This window comes from Girardinichthys multiradiatus, chromosome 12 (genome assembly GCF_021462225.1).
Source record: "Girardinichthys multiradiatus isolate DD_20200921_A chromosome 12, DD_fGirMul_XY1, whole genome shotgun sequence".
NCBI lineage: Eukaryota > Metazoa > Chordata > Actinopteri > Cyprinodontiformes > Goodeidae > Girardinichthys > Girardinichthys multiradiatus.
The window spans coordinates 45015359-45027893 of NC_061805.1; the positions used below are offsets into that span (position 1 = coordinate 45015359).

The 12535-nt window shown below is 42.7% G+C and overlaps 1 protein-coding gene across 2 annotated transcripts in view; it reads left to right on the forward strand.

Moving 5' to 3' along the window:
* Nucleotides 1-207: 207 nt before the first annotated feature.
* Nucleotides 208-12535, forward strand: part of znrf3 (zinc and ring finger 3) — a 92068-nt gene continuing 79740 nt past the window's right edge. The window contains exon 1 of one of the 2 annotated variants that reach the window (XM_047381180.1): nucleotides 208-1005. In XM_047381180.1, the coding sequence (XP_047237136.1) occupies nucleotides 775-1005 (231 nt within the window). In that variant the 5' untranslated portion in view covers nucleotides 208-774. The remainder of the gene's footprint in view (nucleotides 1006-12535) is intronic. The other variant, XM_047381179.1, reaches the window with a different exon arrangement.

Genomic DNA, 12535 nt, shown 5'->3' on the forward strand with positions numbered 1-12535 from the left:
CTGAAGGGTATCAAAATCAGAATTATAGGAGTATAGCTCTGAGTATTCCCCCAGTAAAGTCTCACGTCTGTGTACAGAGAAAAAAAATACTGAATGTGATTGAACAAATTAGCCCGGGTAAATCATGAAACGTCCTGAAGAGGGTCGTGTTTGTTTTAAGGTGGCGCCGTGAAACTGAGGAGGAGAGCGGCGACGAGAAAAGCCAGGGAGACGTGGGGTCGAACAAGCGGGATCTACTTCGTGTTCAATTTGGGAAACTCAATTAACTCGAAGGTTGTCGTGCAATTTAAAGTTCCTTCAAACACAACTATCCTTTCAAGGTGAACAGAAAGTCCGCGGTGCCTCCTTAACTGAGTGCTGGCACTTCAGAAGTGGGAGTGCGAAAGAGAGGGTCAGAAAGACTGGTGGGTGGGGATAAAACCCTTTTGGGATCGAGAAAAAAAACTAGAAAAAAAAAAATCACGTGTATGAAGATCAAAGGAGATCCGCTTTGTAGAGGAGGAGGAGGAGGGTGAGAAAGAAAGAGGGAGGGAGGGAGAAAGAAAGAGGGAGGGAGGGAGAAAGCGAGGCAGCGTTTGAGGCAATTTAATTGACAAGGCTCGCAGTGGTGAAATAAACACGCTTCGGCGCAGTGGCTCAGCTTTTATTGCACAATCCCGACTCCGTTTTTGAGGCATCGCCCGCAGCGCGACTACACCTGATCCCAATTACCTTCACCCGATTAATTAATCCGTGTGAAATTATGTCCCGATCGGCGCTGATCCAACCGGCAAGATGATGATTTTCCTAAGGAGAGGCTCGGATCGGCTGCCCGACTCGGTGGTCCTGGTGATCTGGCTGCTGGCCGCTTCCCTGGGCGCCGTTCTCGCCAAGGATACAGCCTTTGTGGAAGTGGTGCTGTTCGAGTCCAGTCCCAATGGGGATTATACTACCTACACGACTGGCTTGCAGGGACGGTTCTCCAAAGCTGGAGCCACTATCAGCGCGGAGGGGGAGATCGTTCAAGTACGTGTTGAAGTCTTTTTTATTATAAGGCTAACATCAGTCCCGGGCAACACCAGAATAGGGCTGTAACTCCACCAAGCTGCCCACTTTAAAACTTTTTTTCCACGGAGGCTGTGGGGGAGCTGACAAGATATGGTGTGTGTGTGTGTGTGTGTGTGTGTGTGTGTGTGTGTGTGTGTGTGTGTGAGAGAGAGAGAGAGAGAGAGGATGGCACTAAAGCCTGCAAGCATATGCGGTCACAAGATGGCTCCTATCTTGTGGAATGTATTCACAGGGAAAACATGCTCTTGCAAGTTATTTTGCTTGATAACTGGAGCAAACGTGTGCGTAATTTTCAGTCATCTGCGCTCAAACAGAAACGGACGTTTTTGGTAATAAATTGCAGAGCGCTTTCAAAAGTTTGGAAACTTTCACCGAGCAGGTTTTTGTGTGTGTGTGTGTGTGTGTGTGTGTGTGCGTGCGTGCGCGCGCGCGCGTTTCGCAATAGCAGCAACACTACTCGTCTCCTATTTATGCGCAGATTTTGACTTTTTTTGTATCACTTTCTAATGCAAATTTCTCCGTAAAATGTTTTTGCACACGTGGTCGCTTATAATAACTAATTTATTATTAATTTATACACAGCCAAATGTAAACAGGCTTACACGCCATAGTTCTTTGAACAGTTATTGCACACAAAAAAAAATAACTTTCTTGCTCAATATTTTATTTCCTGGACCCTAAACGCGTCAAGTGCATTTGGCTGGAGCTGCTGCTCTGTTCGGATCAGGAGAGTCGGGGAAAAACATGGAGCTTTTCCTCGCTGCAAGGTGTTTATTTAAAGTTTTATGGGCTAATTCTTTCCTAATCTGCTTGGTCGCCGACTATAGGGCAGCACAGAGTTCTCATCTTGTGTAGTGCCAGGGCTTTAATTATGTTTTTCCTGACCTTTAACTTGCTGGAATCCTGGGATGCAAAACTCTTACAACTTCTTCGTCTCACCCTCTCAAGATTTGAAACTTCATCTGGATAATGCATCTATTTGTAGGTATCTTTAAAACTAAAACTGCATCTATTGATATTGATGTGTACTTGAAACTCTATGGACACCGGTCATTTTCCAGGAGATAAAACCTAGCTGTCACTGTTTAATGATTTGTTGCATGAACGCTGCAGAAGTAGCAGCTAAACATGCATAAATTCAAAATTTGATGCATTACCTGAAGGATGCTGCGTTGTTGCATTGCTGCAAAGCTTCCGCCATGACACAACCTCATTTATCTAACTGTTCACCGAGATGTATAGCAAGTAGCACCTCCTTGTGCTCATCTGCAACGTTGTACAATTATGCTGCACATCAGCATCTTCTAAATGCATGGCTACTGTTTTGTTTTCCCCCAAGAAAAGGGCCTTTGACGTTAGAAGAAAAACGATATGTGGTGATCAAAGGTGGGGATACTTAAAATGAACCCCATTTGTACACAGTGATGGTCACTTGGCGCCACTGCGTAACCGCACAACCATGTCGGACCTCAGCTTTACATCAGAACCCGCATCTATTTAGGTTTTCTTTCTTTGCAAACATAGCTGCTGACCACTTGGAGACGGCTTCTATTTTGTCAGACTGTAATGAGTGGCAGCCTGTGCAACCCAGAGGACTATCTTAGGTTTCTCGTAGCTTGTATTCTGCCAAAGATTTTTTTTTTGGGCGGGGGGGGTTTGAACTGGCAATAAATGACAACCTGGAGAACATAATCGAGTTCTATTGCGTACAACATTCCTGTAAAGTTTCAGGAAATTCCTGCGGTGTTTCTTTAAAACTGGAATTAGGCTGAACCAAATATTTAAGTAGTATTCAGTTGTCAAGTGGGACCCCTTGCAACCATAACATTGGGTTTATGGTGGATTTTGGTCCTCTTCTGCTGTTTGATCAGAACCCTGAGGGGTTTGTGTTTCCCAGTGTTTAGTAGTGGTCAGACCTCAGCAGGGACGGGTTCAAATGCAGAGGTAAAGGGATTGGAGAAGGGGGAGGGGTGATGGGGGTCTTGGCACGGATCCTGAATAAATATCCAACCATGATCACCACATGTACGCTCCCAACTCTCGTTTTCGAATTCCCCAAAGTTAACAGTGCCTCGGCTCTGCCTGAAGAGTGCGAAAAGTGGCACACGCTGCCTGGGCCAAAAATAATAAATTAAGTTAATTTGCTTTTGCTCTCTTTCAGGGGGTCGGGGTTGGGGAGCACGATGATGTAGATCTGGCACCGGTGCCAAAACCCCAGGCTTCTCGAGCCAGTCCCCACATTGCTACAGTTCAACTCTATTCTATAAATCATTTTAAAGCGCCAGTGTCTGCATAGCAACAGGAGCGAAACTGCAACTTTGAGTGAACTTTGAACAGCTCCAGAGCTTTGATTTTTGAATAAAATCATATTTGAATGTTTCTAAATATAGGTATTTGTATGAACATGTCTGCTTTTTAAAAACAGTTCTTAAAGTACCTCTTTGGGGTGTCTTGGGAAGTGGAAAAAACAATTACATGGAGAAGCGTTAATTTAGAGAACCTAATGCTTGTGTGTTTGATCGACTCAAGAATTTGATTTAGAAGTCTACTCAGCTTTAAGGTTTTAAGTCTCTGCCTTGCAAAACTATTTATTTATCTTGATCTTGCCTCACATTTGTCATATTAGTGACATTACAACAACAGAACTCATATTTTATTGGGATTTTAGGCAATAGATTAACATAAAGCAGTACCTGATTGTGAAGTGGAAGGAAAATGATGCATGATTTTCACAATTTCTAACATGAAAATCTGAAGCGTGTATTTGTGTTTCGTGACATCAGTTCTTAATAGAACCACCTTGGGCTGCCAATGTGACATCGTATGGCCTTAATTTCAACAGGGACGTTCTTCTTGCCATGCATTCTTCCATAAAGGCCAGATTTGTGGTGTGACCAACTAATGGTTGTCCTGTCAGTAGATTCTCCCACCTTAGCTGTGGATCTTTGCAGCTTCTTCAGAGTTACAGTAAACCTCAATGATTGCCTTTTAGTTTAATGCTCTCCTTGCCCAGCCTGTCAGTGTAAGTGGACGGTGAAAAGGTTTGGACTTGCTGTGCAATTTTTCAGATGATTGACTCTCTGAAATGTTTAAATCTTGGGATATTGTTTTATAACCCTGCTTTAAACTTCCCAGAAACACTCTGTCTGACTTGTGTGCTGTGTTCCTTGGTCTTCATAAGACTCTTTAACCAATGTTCTTTTCTTCTCTGAGGAACACCTGCACTATTCACAAATTAAGGGACTTCTGGAGGCAATTGGTTGCTCTGGATTTTGTTCAGGGGCATCCGGTTGAAAGGGGCAAAATACACAAGATGGTAATTGGTCTTCTTTCTTATTCACAATAATGCACAATTTTGTATCACATAAAATCCATATACGATGCATAAAAAATTGTGGTGGTAACATGCAAAAATGAGTGAAAGTTTAGGGAATATCAATACTTTTCCACGGCACTGTAGATCACCTTCTCACAAATGTAAGCCATATTAAAGCTACAGAAAGACTGCACATGAAGCAGTTCCCTAAAACAGGCCCAGAAAGGACACCTCACCGCTGTGCTTTTGTCCTTCTCCTCGTTGTCAACAGCTCTCCTGATCTGTACAAGTTTAATGCAAGGCGAAACTCCATCTGCCGCTTGTCATTCCTGCACTCTTGAATACCGTATGCCCCTGCCTGTCCTCCAGATACCGTGCACGAGCTCACATCTGCCTCTGATTTCCAGCGGACCCGTGCTTGTCGGCATGCGACTGAAGAAGCTGGGACGTGGCAGGGGCACGCAGAACTCCAGATGGAGCTCCCAGTGTTGTCGGCCAGAACCGGAGGGAATAATGTGGCTTTCTCCTAACTTCCTTTCAGGAAGGACAGAGCATCCCTTGAATCCTGCTTCAAAAAATAAAAGATTGGGCTACAGTTTTCCCAACAGCCACGAGCGGTTTGACCTTTGAACTTCATCTCTGAATGCATCTGAAGTGCTTGCTGCCTTTTGTTTCCCACTGACTAAATGTTCAAGGGGGAAAGTGGTGGTTTTCAGTTGAGACAACGATGTGCTGAAATACTGGAGCTCCTACCTTGCAGTTGGCAGGGTTTGTGACGCGCTGCATTTAGACTATAATGAGAGCTTCAGTGGTTTTAGGCATCCAGTGCGCGTTCTCACCGCAGCCTGGAAACCCCAAGAGGCTATAACGGGGCCTGCGCCCAGACAGTAGGTGCCCCGGTCCAGGGCCACTCCCAGCACCAAAGCAACAGTAGCAGAGTACACAAACGCTGGTTTTGAAAGGTTGAAAGCAACGCTCCCTACTTTTTTCCAGTTATTGGCTTGGCGGTTGCAGCTGTATTTTAAGTGCTATCGTCTCTTAACCGCCACCCTGCTTCGCTTTCATTTCCCAGCCAAAGTAATTTGAGGCTGCGTTTCTCCTCTTTTTGGAATAGAACAGACTAAACTGTTTGTCCTTTTCTCTTGCCTTACACCCCCTCATCCTGCCCTCCTCTACATACCAACTCACCCCTAGTCTGGTATTTTAAAAGCAGCCAGAAATTGTTACGCATCCTAGACTGCAAGTGGATGGTTTCAAGTAATGTTTACAAACCAATCAACTAGGGCTAAGTAGTTTCTCAAACTAAATTGAGTGCTTTGGGGGCCTGTCTGTGGAGGATGTGTGACTGGCAAATGTTTCTCTCATAGCATAGCATTTCATGTCACCTAGACAAAGAAAACATGAAATAAATTGAGAAATTTTTTTTTTCACTTTAACACAGTTGGTTTTCCAGGGAATACCCAGAGCATTAGGTACCAAAATTTCAAGTTAGCTGCTGTTTGCACTTGCACTTTACAGTAGGGGAGTTTCTTTTTGAAATGTGTTCCTTAGAGCTGTAACTATACATAACATCTCTTTGGAGCCTAGTGCTCAAAAAGTGCATTTTAGAAATTGTATCTTTGCACGCATGGCATTAAGAATTGCGTTATTGGAAAATTGTTGTGGTGCACTTTGGTTTATTTCATATGTATTTTAACAAGTTAACTAATCTGAGTTACCTGCATTGTTGTTCAAGTTCACCCTTAGCAAGAACTAGTTCTAGGTTCAGTTCACATAGTTGAAAACAAGTAATTCTTTAGGACTTTTCCTAAAGCCTAGGTTTGACTATCCACCAGACTCTCCTCTCCAATACCCTGGCAACGGCCTTACCAGGGAGGCAAAGGAGTGCCATCCCCCTGTAGTTGGAACACACCATCCGGGGCACCAACACCCCGGTCTGCCAGTCCAGAGGCAATGTCCCCGACCACCATGCAGTGTTCAAGAGGCTTGTCAGCCACAACAGCCCCACAACATCTAGAGACTTGGGGTACTGAGAGCTGATGTCATCCACCCCTGAAGCCTTACCACCGTGGAGCTTTTTAACCACCTCATAAACAGTGTTGACGAAGCACTGCTTTCCTCTCCTGAGGCACCGGACGGTTTGCCAGAATCGCTTCAAGGGTGATTGGTAGTCCTTCTCCATGGCCTAACCGAACTCCTTCCAGGCCCGAGTTTTTGCCTCTGCCACAACCCGGGCTGCGGGATGCTTGGCCTCATGGTACCCGTCAGCTGCCTCAGGAGTCCCACAAGAACTCCTTCTTCAGCTTGACAGCATCCCTTATTGTGTCCACCACCAGGTTCGAGGATTGCCACCGCAACAGGCACCACAGACCTTTGCCCACAGCTACGGGCGGCAGCATCGACAATAGAGGCAGTGAACATAGTCCATTCTGACTCTATGTCTCCAACCTCCCCCTAAATCTGGTCAAAGCTCTCCCGGAGGCGGGAGTTGAATACATACCTGGCCGAGGGCTCCACCAGGCGTGCCCAGCAGACCCTCACTATACGCTTGGGCCTGCCATGTCTTTCCGGCTTTCTCCTCTTCCAGCGGATCCAACTCACCACCAGGTGGCGATTGGTGGGCAGGTCAGCACCTTTCTTCACCCAAGTGTCCAAGACACGCAGCCGAAGGTCCGAAGACTCGACTACAAAGTCGGTCATCGACCTTCTGTGTGTCCTGGTGCCAAGTGCACTGATGAACACCCTTATGCTTGACCATGGTTTTCATAATGGACAATCCGACACATTCTGAAGTGTCGATAGAAAATGTGCACATAAATATAAAATTTTTTATCTGCCACCACTTTTAAAACACTACCAGACTGGTATTCCTATCTAATAACATTCTGTAGATTAAATGCACATACCGGCATTTTGTAGCTAAACTTTGTCCAATAAGTTTCTGAAATTTATTGAAAACGAGTACAGTTAGTTTAATTTAAAGTCTGTTATGTGAGGAAAGAAATTCTCAAAGTTAACGCCAGTCATGAATTTGGCTATTTTTTTTAAATGAAATATTACTATTACTAAATAATAAAATTAAATTTTGATAATGATTTAACATGTTAGCTGCTTGAGTGTGCAACCTTATTCAATGCTACCTTGTGGCACCTGGCCCAAATGTCTGTTTTGCCGCTAATCTTTTCTTTTTTTAAGAGAGAGAAAAACATGGTAGTGTTCAGCCAGCTGAAAGGCAGTGCTCAGCAATAGATTGGGAGAGGCAGTGCTCCAGGCAGCAACAGAAAAATCTGGTTACTCACAGCATTTTCTCTGGCATTTCATTAAAAGTACTTCAAACCGTATGATGGAAAGTATCGGTTTTTAAACGGGGCATTACCTTGACACTCATGTCTAATATAAACTCAGCTAACCAATCTCGATGATTACTGGCAAAACTTTTTGCATTTCTCTAAAATTTCCCAAACCTTAAATGACTGTTTTCCAAACTCCACTTTCTTATCTTCCTTTGCAGCCTTTGACTCTGCTGATCTTGACTTCCACACCTGTCTCTCTGAGCCTCACTTGCTCCCAGTTAGGAGACAGGTCCAACTAGTGCGTGTTGGTACTGGTGGCCCCAGTAGCTATGCTGATTTCCACTGGACTAACTGGTGGAGCTTTGATGTTTCCCTCAGACCAGCTTTCTCTCCTCCCAGGGTACAGCTGCTCCCTCATGTCACTCCCCTCTTGATCCAACATTGATTATGTGTCCAAGTTTGTATGTCTGAATGTCTTGTTTTGTGCTTTTTAACCCTTTTCCGATCAGGAAGCATTAGCGAGTTTTACCCTGATGTTAAACATTTTTCTTGGGAAAAGTGCTTGGGAAAATTACACAAACAGGTGGATAACTATTTTATCTGTCTGCCTTCAGTCTTCTCTCATGTTGCTTTGGAGACTCATTTTCTGTATAGCCTGTTGTGTCTTGCTTGGGTTTTATAAAACGGCACCGAAAGGCACAGTTCATCCACACATCCCGCATTTTTATCCACTGACACACAGTGTCTGTAGAACAAAGGCTAAGGGGTCAAGGGTTATGAAATGACAATGCTTGCAGTAGCTCATCCAGGCGGAGGCATCCTTTGTTGTTGGTTAGGAATGTGCTGACTAACTGTGAAAGGCAACAATGCCAACCTCCTCCTTTTGTAAAACTTTTTTATGCCAATGGACTAGAAATGTAGATAGACTGGAGGGCCAGTTTAATGCTTAAATATGCATTCTTCCACTTCATCTTTTAGTTGTCAGTCATCTCTTTGATCTCATTTGTTTTTTAAAAGGAGAGATTGACTTATCAGAGATCTTCCTTACTTCCCCAAGGTCAAGAACACTGGGTTCAAAGTTCTGTCTTTTGTGTACATCCTTACATAATGTGCAGGCTCATGCATTTATGAAAAAGCAATGTTGCTGTCAATGCAGGAGACACTTCTTCCTACAACTCTCATTTATACTGTTTTCTGAATAATATAACTTTAATTTCCTCTTGCTGATGGTTGTGCATGTTTTTATCAAAAGAATTAGAGGCAATTTTTCTTTAATCTTTCTTTAAATTCATTCCTTTACAGAGCAGAGTTTCAGAGGTCATTAACAGCTTTCTAGTTGGTTTCAGGTGGATACTTTTTCAGGGTTTTTGGATTTTTCTTCTTTTCTTACAAATTTATCAAATTGCCTTTATTAGTCATGTAATTACTACCTCCTGTACCGCGAACATCTTGTAGACCACTGTTTAGTCCATCATCTGACAGACTGTGGCACAAACATGGCCGTCCATCTAAACTGTCTGAAGGGACAATAAGAGATACAGCCGGGAGGTCCAAGGTAACTCTGGGGGAGCTGCAGGAATCCACACCTTTTGGTAGGAGAAGCTGTTGGAACTCTAGAAATCTGGCATTTATTTTGAAAGAAAATCATTATTTAAAGTTAGCCACAAATCGTATAGGGGCACAGCAAACATGTGGAAGAAGGTAATCTGTTCAGATGAGACTAAAATGGAACTTTTTGACCTACGTACAAAATGCCACATGTGGAACATAATTAACACTGCACATCAGCTTAAACACAGAGTGAAACTTGCTGATGCCAGTTTCATGGTGTGGGGATGCTTTTCCTGTGCGGGGAAAATTATAGAATAGAAAGCGCCTTTATTGTCCCACAGTGGGGAAATTCAGGTATACCGGCAGCAAAGTAAAAGGCAAATGGAAGCATGTAGATGCATACAGGGGTAAAAAAAAAAGAAAATAGACTACAGTAAGGGCAAATTTACTACCTAAGAAAAATAATATTGTATAGTTATTAAAAATAGCATACTTGGAATAAAAGAAATGTGCAACTGAGTAGGGTGATTTAGAAAATGTGCATGCATAGGAAACTGACTATGGCTCATGAGAAGTTGGATTGGACTAAATGCATAAGGCTTTATTCAAGAAAAGCTGTTATAGGTCGAAAAAGACATGAGACTATGGTGGAGGTCCACCTTCTGGCAGGACAAAAACCCTAGACACAAAGTGAGAGCTACAATGGAAGGGCTTAGATTGAAGCATATTCATGTATTAGAATGGTCCAGTCAAAGTCCAGCAATAAATCTAATTGAGGTTCTGTGGCAAAAATTGAAAACTGATGTTCGCAGATGCTTTCCTTCCAATCTGACTGAACTTTTGTTAAATTTTGCAAAGAATGAGCCAAACTTTCAGTTTCTATACATACAATGCTGGTGGAGCCGCAAAAGTTTTTTTCAACAAAGGATTGATGCATGGGGTCAAAATTCATGCCATTTTTGTTTTTCATTCGCATAAAATTAAATCTTGTATATTATTCTTTCCATTTCACCACCATGTAGTAATTTGTGGTGGTCTATTATATTCTTGTAAATTGTTTTTATGTGTAATGTGACAAAATGCAAAAGGTTTAAGAGGTATACATTTTTTTTTTTTTGCACAGCGATAAAGCAATAAAGAACAAGGCTGTAACATAATGAGGCCAGAGGTATGATGAATTGGACTTGCTTGGTCAGATGAGAACAAGCTGGGTTATCTCCGCATTCTTATTTTTCCTGCAGAGCACTGCGTGTCTCCAGAGTAATGAGATATCGCTGCATCTATCCCTGCTTCTGCTCGTGCAAAAAGAAAGCGCCCTAGATTTATTTTTTCTTGTTTCTTATGAAAAATTGGCTTTTGTTCTTGTGTCAGGGGTACCACTGAAATCACTAGGGACACATGACTTTTTTTGTAGGGTTTATCTTTGTTGAAAACCTTGAAAAGTTTAATATATTTTCGTTCTGAAGTTTCTGGGCTGATGGTACAGTATAGAATTTTGATCAAAACTCCTTCCTGTACTTCCCCTCGATCTCTGTCAACAGCCCAGGCCATGCTGCCGCCGCCACTCGCCCCGGCTCCTGGACCCTGAACAGGGAGGGGCCTGCGGGGCTGAGTGAATAGCTTGCCGTGAGTCCTGCCGCGGGTGTAAACCACATGAATGCGCCACCTGAGCAGATAGATAGCATCAGGCGAGGCGGGGAGTCCTGGGAGGCCACGGTGCTCAACACAGTTCCGTGTGCTGACATCAAAGGCAGAACCAAAGGGGGGAGGGGAGAGGAGCAGAGCAAGGAAAGAGAGAGTGAGAGAAAAAGGAGCAAAGGCTGGGCCAAACTCTTCAAAGGCCTCTATGACTAATGCTGGCGCTGATATGCAGAGCTGCAAAACTGAACGATGATGTAACTGTGGGTCTTCCAGCTAAATCCACTCCTATACAAATAAAGGTGGAGATGTTGCTCATATGTAAGGAGACATACCCATCTAGTGTTTTCAAGCTTAAAGTCAGACAGCTGAACACGTTGCAGGTGGGAGTTTTTCTGTCTCTCTGCTGTTGTTTTGATTCAGGTGGAAAAAGTAAACTTTCTGACACGACACTTTGATTCTAGTGGATGTACACAACAGATGGAACAGAGTAGTCTTTCTGTAATGTTTATTTAGAGCTTCCGTTAGTGTGTGGTTAAAATGTGCACATGTACATCCCTTGTAATGTGTGCTAAGCCAAACTATCCCTATCAGGCTGATAACTCATAGACGGCTCCCAAAAAAAGACGGCAAAAAAAGGTGCTTCCTGTAGGACAGACGGTCTTTCCCATTTAGAACTCACAAATATAATTTAATATTAACTATTTGCATACCTCTGCACTTTTTCTGATCCTTGTTTGGTGATTGTACTTCATTTTGATGTTAAACTGACAATAAACACCAGCGCTCTCTTTCATTTGAAGCTCAAGCCGATGTCGGTCTTTTGACTCCTGTATCCTGGGTTGAATCCGGAAGCCAAAGCTTGCGGTACAAAGCCTTTGTTGCTTGTTGAAGAGATGAAGAGACCTCCTTGCTTCCAGCGCTGCGAGACTGTAGCGCTTCTCGGCGATCGCAGGATCGTTCAGCTGGTCGTTTTTTCTTTACCTCGAGAAGACAGAACACAGGTCATACCACACAGTCTACTAAGAGCTTTAAAGGACTGGCCTTCTCGATTTTAGCGGCTGCCGTTTAGATGTTTGGTGATTAAAACTGCAAAGGTATTTAAAAAAATGATAATAAAATGGAAGGGTGTCTTTAGCTCGGAGTTACTTTGTTAAATTGTACCCCTATTTCATACCCATTTTGTTCCTTCTATGTACATTTTGTATGTTTTGGTACACATGTACTTAAACATTAAGTTTTTTTTTTTATTATACGTTTTTATTAAGTAGACAATCTCGACAGAAATACACAGACCCATGTATAGTTTTTCTCAAAACTTTTTTTTTCTTATTTTCATTTGTTTTGGTTTTTATCCCAATTTTGCCCAGTTGTTTTTTATTGTTATTATTATTTTTTAATAAAATTGGACGTATTTGAACCCTGATCAAACCATAATGACTCATAAGAGATCATCTGCTAATATATATTTCTTAAAACCATATAAGCACATTTCCTTACAAATTGTCGGTTGAAAAACTTTTTATCCAATTTGAATAAAAGGCTAACTCCGACTGCACTGTTCAATGGTTAGGATCAATTGGAATGTATGTACCTGACTGTTGTGAAGTGCCTTGAGACAATATGTGTTGTGAATTGGCACTATATAAATAAACTGAATTGAATTGAACTGAATTGAATGAAATGTGAG